Source organism: Pseudonaja textilis, chromosome 5 (assembly GCF_049901715.1).
Source record: "Pseudonaja textilis isolate UNSWEBS1 chromosome 5, rPseTex1.2, whole genome shotgun sequence".
In the NCBI taxonomy this organism is placed as follows: domain Eukaryota; kingdom Metazoa; phylum Chordata; class Lepidosauria; order Squamata; family Elapidae; genus Pseudonaja; species Pseudonaja textilis.
The window spans coordinates 729,739-745,360 of record NC_141994.1 but is presented as its reverse complement, the minus strand read 5'-3'; the positions used below and the strand labels follow the sequence as shown (position 1 = coordinate 745,360).

Below are 15,622 nucleotides of genomic sequence, written 5' to 3'. Positions count from 1 at the left end.
GAAGAGTTTCTCCTCTTTCTTATGATACCCCCAAACCTTAATTATTCAAAATTTTGAAGTGCACTTTTTCCTTAATTGTCCCAAAGGTGCTTTTTTCAAGACACAACTGGACTTTCTTTGACGATGTTTCACTTCTCATCCAAGGAGCTTCCTTCCACTCTGAAAAAAGCACCTTCGGGAGAACCATGACCTGGATGACTGCGAATTTCCACAGACATTTTTCCCTAATCCTAATTTCCCTCTCATGGATGCATAAACTGTTTGAATCTAAAACTATTTTCTTCCTAGCTCTCTTTCTCTTCTCTCTCTCTCTGTCTGTCTCTCTCTCTCACACACACTCACTCTCTGATTTTCATTTACCTCCTACTATAAAGTTTTAGTATTTTCATGTCGTGAACATTTAAGACTTTTTTTTGTAAAAAAAATAATATACTCCCGATGGATACAGACACGTTTCCGTTGGTCCCTCTGGCTCTTACGCTGTTTATCAAACTGATAGATCCTTGCCTGATTGGGTTCACTTGGTGAGGGAATTAAGTATGATTAACTACAGTGACTCATGGAAGAGTTATGCCATTTACGCTGCAGCCCTTAAACTCATCTCGAGGGCACTCGGGGAAAACATTTGCTCTTTTGGCTAGAAATTGTGCGGATGAATTATAACCAGTAGTATGTAGCTGTCATACCTTTGGTCCATGATTATTCATGATCTAAGATGTTATTTACCTAGATGAAATGTAGGCTTCCTTTCACAACAGGTTTAATCTCTCCTTTCATTTATACATGTCTGCTTTCCTTGCTCACTCATCAACGGAGCATCCATCACATTTGGTCTCACAAAGCTTCTTTTAAGCCAGGCTGAAGTCCTGAGGAGTTCACAGACATGTCCGTGCAGTGTTCTTGGCAACAGTGGATGCCACTGTCTTCTTCTGGGGTGTGTTTGGATGGCCAGGGCTGACATTCAACTCTAGATTTAGAGAGGAGCTTCTGAGAACGAACAGTATCCCCTCAGCGCTGTTACCTGCTAAGGTCTGAGGAGCCATCTGGCTTCTCTTGAAGGAAAGAGGAAGAAGGAGGAAATGGGTGTGGATGATCTTCTCGTGGAAAGCGTGGCAGACCTGAGAAGAACAGATAGCTTCGTATTTGAAAGTTTCGGCTTAGAAGATGCACAGATATTTGATTTCCTGCAGAATGCTTCACCTGATTGAACATGTCCCACATTTCCTTGGTATTTGTGGTAGAGAAATTTTAGCAGGAACTAAGCAAGTTTCTAAAAGATACAGATGCCCGGGTAGAAGTGTCCAGAGCATGAAATGCATTGTCTCCGTTTGCACACAACCAGAAGGAGAAAAATGCTTCTAATCTGGCTACTTTTGCAGGGTGGCATAAAAAAACAACAACAAAGCAACTCTGCTTGCTAGATTTATCAAAATATGCAGAATATAGAATGTACGCTATCTAAATCATAAACAAAAAATACAAAGAAAGATGTCAAAATAAAATTTAAGAGCACATCGCAGCTTGCAGCAGACTAAATCTTACTATAAATAAAGAGGATGCATAGCCAGAAAAAGAGCAGCCTGAAGGAGAACTTTTGGACAGTGTTTAAGGTGGAGGACGTGGGGCAAAATGAAAATATACTACACTTTAAAAGCAGTCATTACACTGAGCAGCTGTGTAAGCCTGTCCAGATTACAAGCTGAGCTTGGGGAAGTTTCTCATTAATTAATGCCTGTGGCCAGGCATGTGAGGAACGTCAGTCACAGTGAGATCCTGGCAGAAGAAGCAGGATGTAAATGGAAATCAGAAGAAAAAGAACAGAAATTGCAACATAAATATCCCTCAATTGTGCTCTGCATGCCCAACTTAATCGGGGATACCAATAAAAATAAATAAGTAAAAGGATAGGTCAGAGTGTATGGAATATACTGAGCGGATGGGTAAATCCATGATTAAAGAATACAAAAAGAGGCTTAAATTTTATCAGCCCCATAAAACAGTTGACTTTAAATGCACCATTGCTTTTATAGGTCCACAGCAACATTTTTGGCTTTGATGAATTAATCATTGAATGCAATGTGTTCAAGCAAGAATGTGAAATTCCTATCCAAAGATGATCAGAGGTGAACTGAGTTTTGTTCAGAGGTTACCTGTTTGTCATGGATACTCTTATAAATGGTTGGGGCACTCTTCGTTTTCAATAAAGGAGAATATTTGTAGCTCAGGGTTGAACTGAGGGGTTCACTATTAATATCAAAGTACAAGACCGCAAAGGGGCTCCCAAGTTTGGAAAATTAGTTACATAAGTCTCTTTGGCTAGGAGCGATCTCTTTAGCTAGATGATCTGTCTGACATTATCATTACTATTGGTTCCTGCCCCAGTCAAGTTTTCTGTTTCTGTGGGATCCAGTTTCCATCTTGGAGGAGCCTAAGCATGCACAGATCCCTTTGCCATCCTGTGGATCATGGTCAGCAAGGGGTAGAACTTGAATCTGAATCCTTCTGCAATTTAAACATTCTGCTATACTATAGCCAAGAAATCACACATCACACGATCTGTGATTTCTTTGATATAATGTAGTCAAGTGTTTAAATTCTAGACGGATTGTGATTCAACCCTTCATTGACCATGGGTTTCGTGCCAGTTAACCCAACAACCTCACCTGGTTGAATAAAATAAGGAGAATTTCCTATGGATGCCGCCTTTCACTTACATGGGGGAAAAGAATAACAAAGGGTCAATGAAAAAGAATAAAATAATAATGAGTAATACTGTTGATGGGGTACAAAGAGCTGAAGGCGTTTGTGTTGCTATCACATCATCCTGCAGCAGGAAAATGGTAAAGCGTGCAATCCCAAGCAGTGGCACATCTTTGAATATCTCCTTTCTTTGTGCACAAGGATGTTTGTTATTCAGACTTTCCCAAAGGAGAAAATAATTGATTGGGTTTGTTTTGTTTTTTTAAAAAAACATACAACACAGTGCTGTCAATATAGCATAGGAAATGTTGCGTTGCAGACTTGAGCTGCTCTTTTTACAGGAATCTGTTTTGAGATGTCATTGAGGTTTTTGGTGAATATAAAGCATATGAAACATTAAATAAAGCTATATAAAAGACCCTTGAAACATATTTTCTGTAGGAAGTTAGCAAGATTTCCTGCAGCTGTTTTCTACTAATTTATAACACAAGCAAAGAGATTGTGTAGTTGATACTTGGTGGTCCACAATGTAATGACACGTCTTTCTAGAACAGTACTTTTAAGAGGTCTCCTATTGAAACAGATTCTAGAAGAATAACCATTTTACTTGTTGTAGCAAAAACCTAGAGCCTGGTTCATCATATTTTGTTTAGAAAGTTCCTCAGGGGCCTTTGTTATGTATCACTAGGAGAGCACACTGAGAGGTATAATTACCCTGGGTTGCTTCTTATTTTTGTCTTTGTTTGAGAGAAGGCTCCAGTTTTCTCTATGATTATCGACTGTAATTGACTGTAAACAATCTCTCAAGGTAAATGATCCACCTCCCATTTGACAACCTTCATGTAGGCTTCTAAGATCCAAGTGCAAAGATAAACAGAGATTTTATAGCTATTTCCTTGTGCTGACAAGCAAGGCACTTCAAGGTGAAGTATTCTGTTACAGGGTAAGAGTTTAATAAGCGGTGGGTGCTAAGAAAATGGTTATTTGTAGTGAACAGAAGGTTCCAGAAATGCAGCAAAGCAGATGGCAAGCCTTTGAATCCATTGTGGCCATAATAGATCCAGTTGCAGAAGGAGAGTAAACAGAGAGCCAAGATCCTGGGCTCCTCTGTCTCGGCGAAAGGAACAACTTCCTACGCTTTATGAAAGGTGCACAAAGGGAGTTTTATTGTTTCGTCAGCCAAATGATACCCATGCATTCCAAGAGGGTTCAGCCAGGACTTTTGGATTTTCGTTAACTGCCCGTGGCATGAATGCAGTTTTAAAAAGGGGGAGGAAGAAGTTGAAAAAGTGAACAGGGGAATGTAATAGCCCAGTCGGGTCTTCATTACCAATATGCCATTCTTAAGAATAGGTCAAGAGATAAGAGCTGCTGGGTTGCCAAGAATAGCTGTGCCCATGGATTATAGCATCACTGGAGGAGAGCTTTCCAGACCTTCCCAAGTCCCACCTTCAAGTCAACATAACCAGATGTTCCTGAGCAGTCCAGTAACATTTTAAAAAATCACAGTTTCTGAACTGAATAAAATAGAATAGTGAATAGAATAGAATAGAATAGAATACAATACAATACAATACAGAATTGAATAGAATAAAACAGAACAGAATAGAATAGAATAGAAGAGCAGAATTGGAAGGGACCTTGGAAGTCTTCGAGTCCAACCTCCTGCTTAGGCAGGAAACCCTAGATCATTTGAGACAAATGCTTGTCCAATCTCTTCTTAAAAGCCTCCACAACTTCTGGAGGCAAGCTGTTTCATTGATTAATTGTTCTCACTGTCAGGAAATTTCCTCTTAGTTCGAGATTCTAGGCCCTCATGGGCACTGGCCTTTCAATAACAACTCCAAATCATTTTGGGGTAATTCCTCCTAAAAATCATATCACTGAATTTTGAGGCCCAAATGCCAAGCAATAAAGTCACAGCCTCTGGTTGATTTTTTTTTTTCTGGAACTGGCAAATTGCTAAGCTTGTGTGACGCCTCCACAGGTAGAAGACGGGACAGAATAGAACAAGAAATGATAACTTTAAATTCCAAGGAAGATTTTGGTTGGACATCAACCATGGAACAGACTGCAACATTTCTCAACTTTAGCAACTTTAAGATGTATGGACCTCAACTCCCAGAATTCCCCAGCCAGCATAGCTGCCTAGGGAATTCTGGGAATTGAAATCTACGGGTCTAAAAATTACTGAGGATGAAAACCCTACTGTGGAGGCTGGAATTCTCCTTCACTATAAATTTTAGATGGGGTGGATAACCATTTCCAAATTTGCTCCTCTCTTCACATGACTGAAGCCTTCCTTTTAACCAGCCCTACTATTCTCCTTTCTTAGAATGACATTGGAGGTCAACGCAGTCTGATCAACAAGTGGACAACATTCCTGAAAGCCAGGCTGGTTTGCTCCATTCCAGGTCCAGAAGGAGCTGATACACATTTTGATGAACTCCGTAAGTGAATTTCAGTCGTACCTGAATGGAATTCAGTCATGGAGCTGTAGGGTGCACCGTTCAATGAAGGCAGCAGTGTGAATTGAGAAAAACCCAATGCCTTGGAAGAGGATTTATATACTTGCCTGCTTTGGGGGGCGGGGGAAAGAAGGCGTTCATAGAATAATCTTCTTGAATAGAACTTACCTGAAAGATTCTTCTAGTTGAGTAGCAGACTGCTGATCTGGACCAAAAAAATGAATAACATTTCTTTATTAATAGGAAAAGTTGCAATAATTGTGATTTTTATTACTGTGATAGCTTCCAAAATAATATTGCTTATAAAGAGTACAAATTTTTAAAACAGAATACCAATCAAAAATTCTTGAATTCCTTTATACATTCTTTGATCTTGACAAATGAAACATATGGTTGACTTCATCCTGCAAAGTAATAATGGAAAATATACTATAGATTGCTTCTTATGAATGTCTGTAGTGTTTTATTTCACTTGAGTAGATAATCAGATAAGACTTTTGGAGGAAAAAAAGAATATGAAGAAAAATGATATATATAACTTCAGTTTTTCTATGATAAAGGTTAGAAATGGCTAGACGGTTTGAGACAGAGCTAAGTTAATGAATCCAGATTCATGAGTTAATCAGATACAGGAAAAAAAAGAAAAAAAATAGGTTGTGATATGTTACATCATTGTGTTTAATTGCTAAATTACATCTTTTTCAGTGCTGAAAAAAAAGGAGGGGGAGATTTCAAGATTTAAGTAACGATGAATCACAAAATATCATTTCAGAACACAACAGCTGAAAGTTTAAATTATCTTAACTCTTTGAAATTTTATACTTTTGTCTGTAGTGTCTTTAAACATAAAAAACAGCACTTTTTAGAGTTTGGGCAAACATTTTTTTACCATGTGCAAAGCATTGATAATCATCAGTGTGTGGAGTAGTTACCACTGAAGTGATCTAGTAATTTCAATCAGAGATGTAGTTCACTCTGTGAATAAACAACATCATGTAAACTAAAATATGGATGTTGTATATGTGTGTCTGGGTGTGTACATCTCTTGCTTTTTTTTCCAAAATATTAACATCACGTGGCATGATATGTAATAAAGTGTGTATAATCTGAACTCTGAAATAACCTTTTCTGTTGCAGAAGACATATTCTTGCTTTCCACAAGAGACGAGAGGAACCCCATGGTGTATGGTGTTTTCACAACTACCAGGTACACTCCATCAACATCTCTATAAGAAATATAAAAAAAACCTTGATGGATTATGCTCAATATTAGGCTGTTAATTGAATTACAACAATATATACATACTTACATACATACATACTTACATACATATATATATATATATATATATATTTGTTTTCTGAGGTTCTCGGGTATTTATATGTGGATCTTTGGTTGTTCGGGTTTTCTCCGCGTAAGATTCGAAGTATCTAGGCAACGTTTCGATGAAGTCTCATTCATCATCTTCAGGCTTCTGTCTCCGGCTCTGTGCTTTTCAGAGTAATGTGAGATTGCAGCTGCTTCCTCCTTTTAACTGCCAGTGGGGTGGGACTTGATTGGGTGGGGGCTTGGCTGTGTTCTGATTGGGTGGGGTGTGTTCTCATTGGTAGGGGTTTGGTTGTGTTCTGATTGGTTGGGGGTTAGCGTGTTCTGATTGGTTGGGCGTGTTCTGTTCAGGTGGGGGCTTGGCTGTGCTCCGGTTAGTCTTAGTTGCTGGGGGATTTGAGCTGGTGAGTTGTGATCTTGCTGTTTGGCTTCTAGTTCGTGGTCCTGTTGCCCACTACCCACTTCAAACCCCTCCGAGCCATACATGAAGCAAACCGACACCCACTATGAAGATGCAACAGGACCACGAACTAGAAGATGCCACCACCACACTTCCATGTAGAAAACAGACTCCCACCCATTCAGAAAATGAGAAACGACCATGGACCAGAAGCTGCACTGCAGCTGCATCACTACCCACTTCAAACCCCTCTGAGCCATACATGAAGCAAACCAACACCCACTATGAAGATGCAGCAGGACCACGAACTAGAAGCCAAACAGCAAGATCACAACTCTCCAGCTCAAATCCCCAGCAACTAAAACTAACCTGAGCACAACCAAGCCCCCTCCTGAACAGAACACGCCTCCAACCAATCAGAACACGGCTAACCCCCAACCAATCAGAACACAGCCAAACCCCTACCAATGAGAACACACCCCCACCCAATCAGAACACAGCCAAGCCCCCACCCAATCAAGTTCCACCCCCACTGGCAGTTAAAAGGAGGAAGCAGCTGCAATCTCCATTACTCTGAGAAGCACAGAGCTGAAGACAGAAGCCTGAAGATGATGAATGAGACTTCATCAAAGCGTTGCCTAGATACTTCAAATCTTACGCGGAGAAAACCCGAACAACCAAAGATCTACATATAAATACCCGAGAACCTCAGAAAACAAATATATATATATATATATATATATATATATATATATATATATATATATATATATATATATATATATATATATATATATATATATTATGGTATTCAGCTTTGTTCGGTATTTTCCACGTCATTATAGTTGTGCTTTTAAAGTTGTAGCAACGTTTCAGCAGAATCTCATCTGCCATTATCAGGCTTCTGTATTGTGTTCGTCTGCTGTTCGGCATTCGCCAGACAAACAGTATACAGAAGCCTGATGATGGCAGAAGAGATTCTGCCAAAACGTTGCTACAACTTTAAAAGCACAACTATAATGACGTGGGAAAATACCCGAACAAAGATGAATACCATTCATGTAAGTACCCGCAAAAACTTAAGAAAACAAATTATATATATGTATGTATGTATGTATGTATATGTATGTATGTATGTATGTATGTATGTATGTATGTATGGCATTCAGCTTTGTTCGGGTATTTTCCCACGTCATTATAGTTGTGCTTTTAAAGTTGTAGCAACGTTTCAGCAGAATCTCATCTGCCATCATCAGGGTTCTGTGGCATAAAATATATAAAATTTTACCTTTTACAAGATTTCTAGAAAGAAGGGCGGGATAGAAAGTTGGTGATTTAAAGGAGAATATTGGTAGCTCAGGGTTGACGTGAGTGTTATATGAGCTAGGTTGTTTTCTTGCAGACGTTTCATGACCCAACCTAGTTAACACCACCAGTCTAAAATGGAGTGGATTTGCAAGGAGGAGGCGGATATCTTTTTAGCAAATTGGGGGGGGGGGGCTAATATGTCATCTGTGTTTGAGGTCTGTGGTGCTTTCAGGCCTCCGTTGAACTTGATTAATGACGCGATTGTGTCCTTCCCAGTTCTGTGTTCAAGGGCTCAGCGGTTTGTGTCTACAGCATGGCCGACATCCGAGCAGTATTCAGCGGCTATTATGCCCACAAAGAAAGCGTGGACCACCGCTGGGTTCAGTACGAGGGGCGAATTCCCTATCCTAGGCCTGGCACAGTAAGTATCTCCCCCCGAATTGACCCCCCCCCCCTGCTGAAAACTCTTCCCTTATTGGGTTCACTTGAATGGATGCTAACTTCCTTCCAGGATATTTTAAGACTCTGCTTCCATTCCTTCCTCAACTTGACAACTTGGTTCTGTTCTGTTTTCTACAAGTCCTTCCGGTCTTTGAGAGTGCATGGATCAGAGTGCCTGTTTCCTGACTCTCTCTCTCTCTGCTTTTTGTCTGATTTCCTGGGGGAAGTAAGTGGAGATCACCTCCAGGAGCACCAGCCTCTCATCCATGGACCTTTCTGCTTTGTCAAATATTAAAACACAAGCATGCATGTCTTACGTCTTGCAGTTCCCTTGTGTCCTTCTTACTGCTTCTTCACAATGTGTTTTTTAAAATAAAACCACTAAATGTGACCACTTCGTGGCATGCATTTCTGCAGAACCAGAGTAAATAATGGGTGGCATTTTTAAAAAAGATATAGTAATACAGGAATGTGTAAAAAACTTTCTATGCCCACCTGATCAATAGCACTTTTGAGGTAGTGGTCACCTGAGGTAGTCCTGTCAATTCTTATCTCAGATATATGAAGATTCTCTTTCAGGGGAAGATTCTATTTATTTGTTTCAAAATATATTCTATTAAAAGTTGTAAGAACAAGACTAAGGACTACAGTGAACTAAATTAGAACAGGAAAAAAATGAAAAAAGTGAAAAAGAAAGAAGTATAGCATTTGACATCAGGCAATTTCCCATGTTTCCAATTAAAAGGATTTAAATATTTTATATTAAAAGGATTTTAATAGGAAACCTTGGAAATCACCTGGTATGTAGAAATCAAATGCCACTCTTCTTTTTTTTTACCTTTTCATTTTTTTTCCTGTTCTAACTCAGTTCGTTGTAGTTGATTTCCAATGAATGTCTGTAGAAAAAGCAGGGAAACAAATGAACTGCTTGGATCTGGGGAAGTAAGAAACGGTCATTTCAATTTTGATTATACTCTGAGTGCGTCAGAGAAACGCACCGTGAACTAGATTCGTTCAGGACTAATTGCAAATGAAGCACTTATTTAGGGCAAGTTTTTTTGCGTCTTCGAAGCATGAGGTGTTTTCTGTCTGAAGAGCACCGGGTCACTCCGTCTGCAGGCTGTGAGAGGCGGTCAGACTGGGAGCAAAATGCTTCCCCTGCTGCTCCTGTTTCTGACGGTGGCCTGGACGGATGGGAAAAGATGTTCCTTGCCTCAGTTATCCCGGAAGCTCCTCGGCTGCCCTCTGCTGTTAACTCCAGCGGGTGCCGTGGAGGACGAGGCAGGGAATGGATATCGGCTCCAAAAGGACCGTTAAAAGTTACATTTCTCACTTGATGCATCACGAGATCAAATCTGTGTCACTTTATTTCCCGGTTTGGTGAACTAGAAAAACAAGCACAGTCATGTGTGTTGCACTTTTGCACAAGCTTTTCCCAAGTTTTTACTCAGGAGAGTTTCAAAATGTTGCATCTTTGGTTGCTTGTATTTTTCCTGATTTTATCCATCTTACTTTCTCTTCTGGGATACAGAAGAAAAACTGCTGTGCAAAGAGACTGAATTGAATCTGATTCACACCCAGATGTGAGGAACATCTGGGCAGCTTTTCTGATGTACCTACTTCAGAACAATGAGGGGAGGGCAGTCCTAGGAGAATAGTTTAGCCTGGTTCTTTGCCTCTACCAAGGAGTTCTCTTGGCTCCTCTTAAGCCGAAAGAGGTAATAAAAAATGACAATGAAAAGCACCGGCCACTTTCCTCTTTTGTTTCATCCCACACTTGTTTTAGAATGTTAAAATATAAATATATGTTCAGAGAGTGACACACATTCAGTATTGCTTTGATGCTTGGATAAGTTGTGGATTGTTTGCATCTCCAAGTTAGACTTTAGGCTGTTTTGTTTTTTTTTAAAGAGAAAGTTCACTTGTTTTTGTTCTGCAAATTTTTTTTTTTTTCATCCACCCTTAATATGTTCTGGATCCCCCCCCAAAAAAAATGAATCATTGCTGATTAAATAATAGGTCACCTCCCTGAATCTTGTAAGTCTTGTTGTGTTTCATGGCAGCTCGTTCTTTAGGAGACAAAGCCAACTCAAGGCGGCTTTGTTCCTTTTGGAGGGGGAGGGGGGGAATTTTTGCATTTATCACAAGAAAAACAAAATACCCAAACCTTCTTTCCAAATTTTCCCTCATCTTAACAGCTTAAATGATGTTTTGGAGAGAAACACGATACTAAATGTTGAAGGAGAAATCCTAGGCTGAGCGAGCAGAGCCAACGTTAAGCAGGGTATGAGCTGATTCCAGATGCCACCTGAACTAACAGTTTGATTCGATGCAGAATCAAGCATTAGTGGGAGCGCCCAGCCTTCCTTTGCAAAAATATTTTTCTTTGGAAAAAAGAAAAGAAAAACATAGATTTTTACCTTGGCTTGCTTGCTTCCTGGACCATTTTCCTTGCATGTAAGGCCTTTCATAACTGAACATCAGGTGAGTTAGCGGAAGTTCAACTTTCTTACATTACCTTAAAATGGTGTTTTTTCCAACTTGGCTACTTTAAGATTTCTGGAAGTTCAGACTTCAACTCCCAGACTTCTCCAGCCAGCAGCAGTATTTAATACTTGTTTATCTGCTTGCATTTTAAAAACTTTCAGAGAAAATCCCACCAGCTTTTTCCATAGGAGGTATTGGTCCTCTTGGACAAACACTGGTTACTTAAAATCAACAGAATAAATCAGGAATTCCCAGAGTCTGCCTGCTATTTTATGCCCTCTGAAATATGAGGGTCCCTCTGAAATCCAAACCCAGAAGGATTCCCAAGGGCCTTGAAGGCCTGCCCTTTGGTCAGGCTTTGGCCCTTTTCTTCCTTTCTTTTCTCCTCTGGTGTCAGACTCTCTTGTCTCACTTTAGCGTTTTCTGTAGTGTTCTGGTTTTGTTTAATGTTTAATGATCCAGAGTCACTGGGAATTGAATGGCAAATACTATACTTCAATGTGTCCTACCAAAACTTCAGCCTTACCTACCAGCTGTTTCAGTCTGTGGAGGTGCCCAGAATTCATTGACTGTTGTTGGAATTCATTGTTGGAATTTATTTCTATGCAACAGCTATGATAGTATTCAGCCAATAGATGGCATTATTTACAAGTTTGGATCTATGGTATATACTCTGTGCTCTTGTTCTGAGTAAAGTTTCCTGTTTCTTGTTACAGCACAATAGTTGAGCAGTAAAGCACATGGTGAGAGTACTGTTTGTTTGCTGTGTGTGGTGCTTTATATAAACAGAATTTCTAACAACTACAATAGACCGAAATTGCGAGGCTGCTTCATAAAGAAACAAGTGGTTTACTTATTGAGTTACTTCTGATGAGTTCACTGCTGATGTCCAGAAGAGCATCTCTCTCAAACTAGACCCAAGTCCCATTTCATGAAAGTCATTGCCCATAGAGATGTACAACACAATTTGTAATTTAGTTATGGAATTTACTGTGTCAAAATGTGATGATAGGGAATGTCTGCAGTGGCTATTAATAATATATCAATAGAAATTCCTACATTAGAACTGAAATTCCTCCGAGAACCAAATAGTAAAGGAGGGGTCTTTTCCACACCTACTTGTGGTTGTCTGGCTAGCCACTGGAGGCATAAAGCGTTACTCAGAAGTATGTGCGGCAGATAAGATATGAGTCGGAACCCACCTCAGAGAAAATGCTTTGCAGACTGAACTGGCATCTTGCTTGAGAAAAATCCACCGTTTCATATTTCTCGGTTGAGTGCCAAAAAGAAATCAACAAATGTCCATTAGCAAATTGAAGGAATTAAATGTAATTTGTAGGCATGAAGTCTGTAAAAATTCAAACAAACCCTGCCTGGGTTTCTTTGGAGGGGAAAATGGCTTTTAAATATTGAAGAGTGGTGGGTTTGTTTTTAAGGAAACAGTGTAATATATTTTATTTCATGGCAAAATTGGATGACATTTTGGGGTCATTCCGTACCTTGAGGTTTTCTGCATGAGATTTTTGGTAAAGGCCTTTGCTGTTTTAGGTATTAAAATTACTTTTTCATTGTTTATCTGAATGCACCATGCAGAATAAACGAAAGCCTTCCAATAATCCCGAACAATAGGTGTACTCCCCGGCTAGGATTTGGAAGCTTCTTTTGTTTTGGGCTCCAACATGGAACTCAGATTACAGCCAAGATGCCAGAGGATTCAGCAACTATTTCTGTGGAAGACTGAGGAAAACATTTGGGAGGATTTTTAGACGCTCTCCCTCTTCCTGTTGTGCTTTGCTAGATCCTCTGTTGTGTGTTGTTGCATGACAGGACAGTGCTGGAGTAGGGTGCCTTGTTCAGGTACGAGTCTCTTCCTGCTTGTAAAGCTTCTACCCAGGAGCTTATGCACAGGGGTTGCGTATCACAACGACATGATGAAAGCTTTGCCTGGGTGCCAAAAGGGAATCAGGCTGCCATCTCGCCAAGGAAGGCCCCCTCCTTGATTTGGGGTGATGATTGACATGCATGGAATCCTAAAGGAAGTTTTATCAATCACATTTTTTTTTCAACAAGCCATATTGATCTGTTTTGCACTTTATTAATTTATAGGTTAAGTTCTATTTTGCCTTTATTATTTACAAATAATTCAAGGTGGCCAACCTATCCGATGCACCTTCCTGCTCCTCTTTTCCCCACAACAACAACCCTGTGAGGTGAGTTGGGCTGAGAGAGAGGGACTGGCCCAGTGGTGTATCAGCCATTAAGTGGACGAAGCTCATGCATAGGGCGCCAAGCCCAAGGGGGGCACCCGGCCCAAGGGGGGGGGGCACCACAAAGTTGGGAATGAGGCTTCGTTTGTACAATGTGTGCACGGGAGGGAGGGACACCAAGATGTGTCACTTCTGAGGGCACCAGGGAGCCTTAATCTGCCACTGGAGTGGCCCAAAGTCACCCAGCTGGCTTTCATGGCGAAGGCAGGACTAGAACTCACGGTCTCCCTCTTTCTAGCCATGTGCTTTCACCTCTAGACCCAGGGCTGGGCTGCTGGGGGTTCGCAGAGGTTCGGGAGAGCCCCTAGCTAAGATTCTGTGCAATTCAGAGAACCCCCAAATCCCACTCCTATCTGGCGCTGCCCTCGCCTCCCAGGAGTCCCCGTGTGGCCCGTTTGGGATGCAGGTAGTTGCAGGGCACGCACGGAGCCTCAGGGAGGGCGAAAAACGGGCCTCCCGGAAGTTCAGGAAGGCCAGAAATGGGCCTGTTCCCAGCTTCCAGAGAGCCCCTGGAGCCTGCGGAGGCCACTTTCACCCTCCCGGAGGCTCAGGGAAAGCCTCTGGAGCCCGGGGAGGGCAAAATCACCCCCACCCACCATCATGCAGGAGGCTGACTAAGCCACGCCCACCCAGCTATTGGGCAGAGAACCCGTTGCTAAAATTTTTGAAGGCCACCCCTGGCCAGACCAAACTGGTTCTCTCTGGTGCCTAAGAGGCCATATTATGGGTGAGTTCTTCTAATTTAAATGCTTTTGCACAACTGGGCATTTAAAACAAATCATGGTTTAAAACCCTCCGATCATCCTCTGACCATCAGCCTCCTCTTGCAACTAGCTGGGTTACAAACAGGGCCTGGGAACCTCTTCTCCTGCCTCAGTTCTTCTGGCGCTGCCAGCATCCTGTCCCCCGTGTGCTGATAAGGGCTTAAGCCACCTGTAGCTGATATTTAAGTGAGCCTCCCCCCCCCCACATATTCTGGCTCTGTCTAAGGCAGCCCAAAGGCTCTGAAACTTGTCACTCGGTACACTGGTTACCCTGACGGAAACTGGGTTCAATGACCTTGGCATGAAAGTTTCATGCTTTGCCAGCTCAGGAGTGTCCTGCTGACTTGTTTTGGGCTCCAGATGTATTCCAGACCTTCCCCCTCTGGTGCAGGATTTGGGATTTGGGGACTCCATACTCTGGCGGGAATGAAATTCCAGAGTCGATGTAGCTCTCTCTAACCATTGGGACTTTCGTTAGGCCTCTTAAGGTTATTGGTATTGACAAGATGAGGGGAATCACGATGGCAGCAACCTCTCCCCCTTCTTCCCTGAATTATTAGCAGTCAGTGGGTGATGTGCATAAAAACCCATCAGAGGTTTGGCAAATTCACATTCCTGTATTGTGGTCTGCCAGGGGCCTACAGAGCTGGCAGTAGAGTCGGACAGTGGGGAGGAACATGGGCCAGTCCGGGAATCTGGGGAGGACTCGGATCAGGGTCCTGCACCTGATACAGAGATGGGGCCCGGGCCACCTGGGAGTGGTGTGCTCACTCCGGAACCTCCAGAATATGACAGCGCTGAGGCAGAGGAGCAGGGGGAGCCTGTTCCCAGTGCACGCTTGCACAGAGCTGCCAAAAGGCAAGAACAGTTAAGACAAAAGGGACGACTCAGGAATCAGGCTTGGAAATGATCTGCCCCTCCCATAAGACATAAAGGAGGAGCAAAGGGACATGAGCCTTTGCAGGAAGCAACTTCATTCTGAAGCTCTGTGTTGACTTTGTGCTCTGTTTGGCCTTGTATAACTAACTGGACATTTAGTCGTTGGCAGCATTTCAAGGAAGATAAAGGTGTGTGCTTATCAGACTTATCCCAAAGGACTTGGGCAGACTTCTGTGGGATTATTTACAAACTGTTTGAGACTCATTATGGGCTGTGAATGACTATAAGTCACAGCCATTGAAGTCAAATAAAAGGTTTATGGGACTAACATGGGTTTGTTAGTGTCTCGGGAAGCCTTGGCCAGAACATCCTGCTGGATTTTAACAGGGTTCAGAGTACGTCAGGATGGGCTATTTTCACTGGTGCTGCTTAACCTCCCACAATCCCTGGATATACAGTCAGTAATTCAGAGAGATGTTTGAACTGGCCGAACTACCTGTTCCCTGTGGGTGGAGGGGAATTATTGAACAGCTGCTTCTTGGAGAACAGAGAGCTGAGAGATTTCATGAGCAAAGATAAAG

The 15,622-nt window shown here is 41.7% G+C and overlaps 1 protein-coding gene across 1 annotated transcript in view; it reads left to right on the top strand.

Annotated features, from left to right (window-relative positions):
• Positions 1 to 15,622, top strand: part of SEMA3D (semaphorin 3D) — a 107,391-nt gene that overhangs the window by 62,675 nt on the left and 29,094 nt on the right. Inside the window, exons 9-11 of the mRNA XM_026713118.2 lie at positions 5,036 to 5,150; positions 6,306 to 6,375; positions 8,480 to 8,624. Of these exons, the coding sequence (XP_026568903.1) occupies positions 5,036 to 5,150; positions 6,306 to 6,375; positions 8,480 to 8,624 (330 nt within the window). The remainder of the gene's footprint in view (positions 1 to 5,035; positions 5,151 to 6,305; positions 6,376 to 8,479; positions 8,625 to 15,622) is intronic.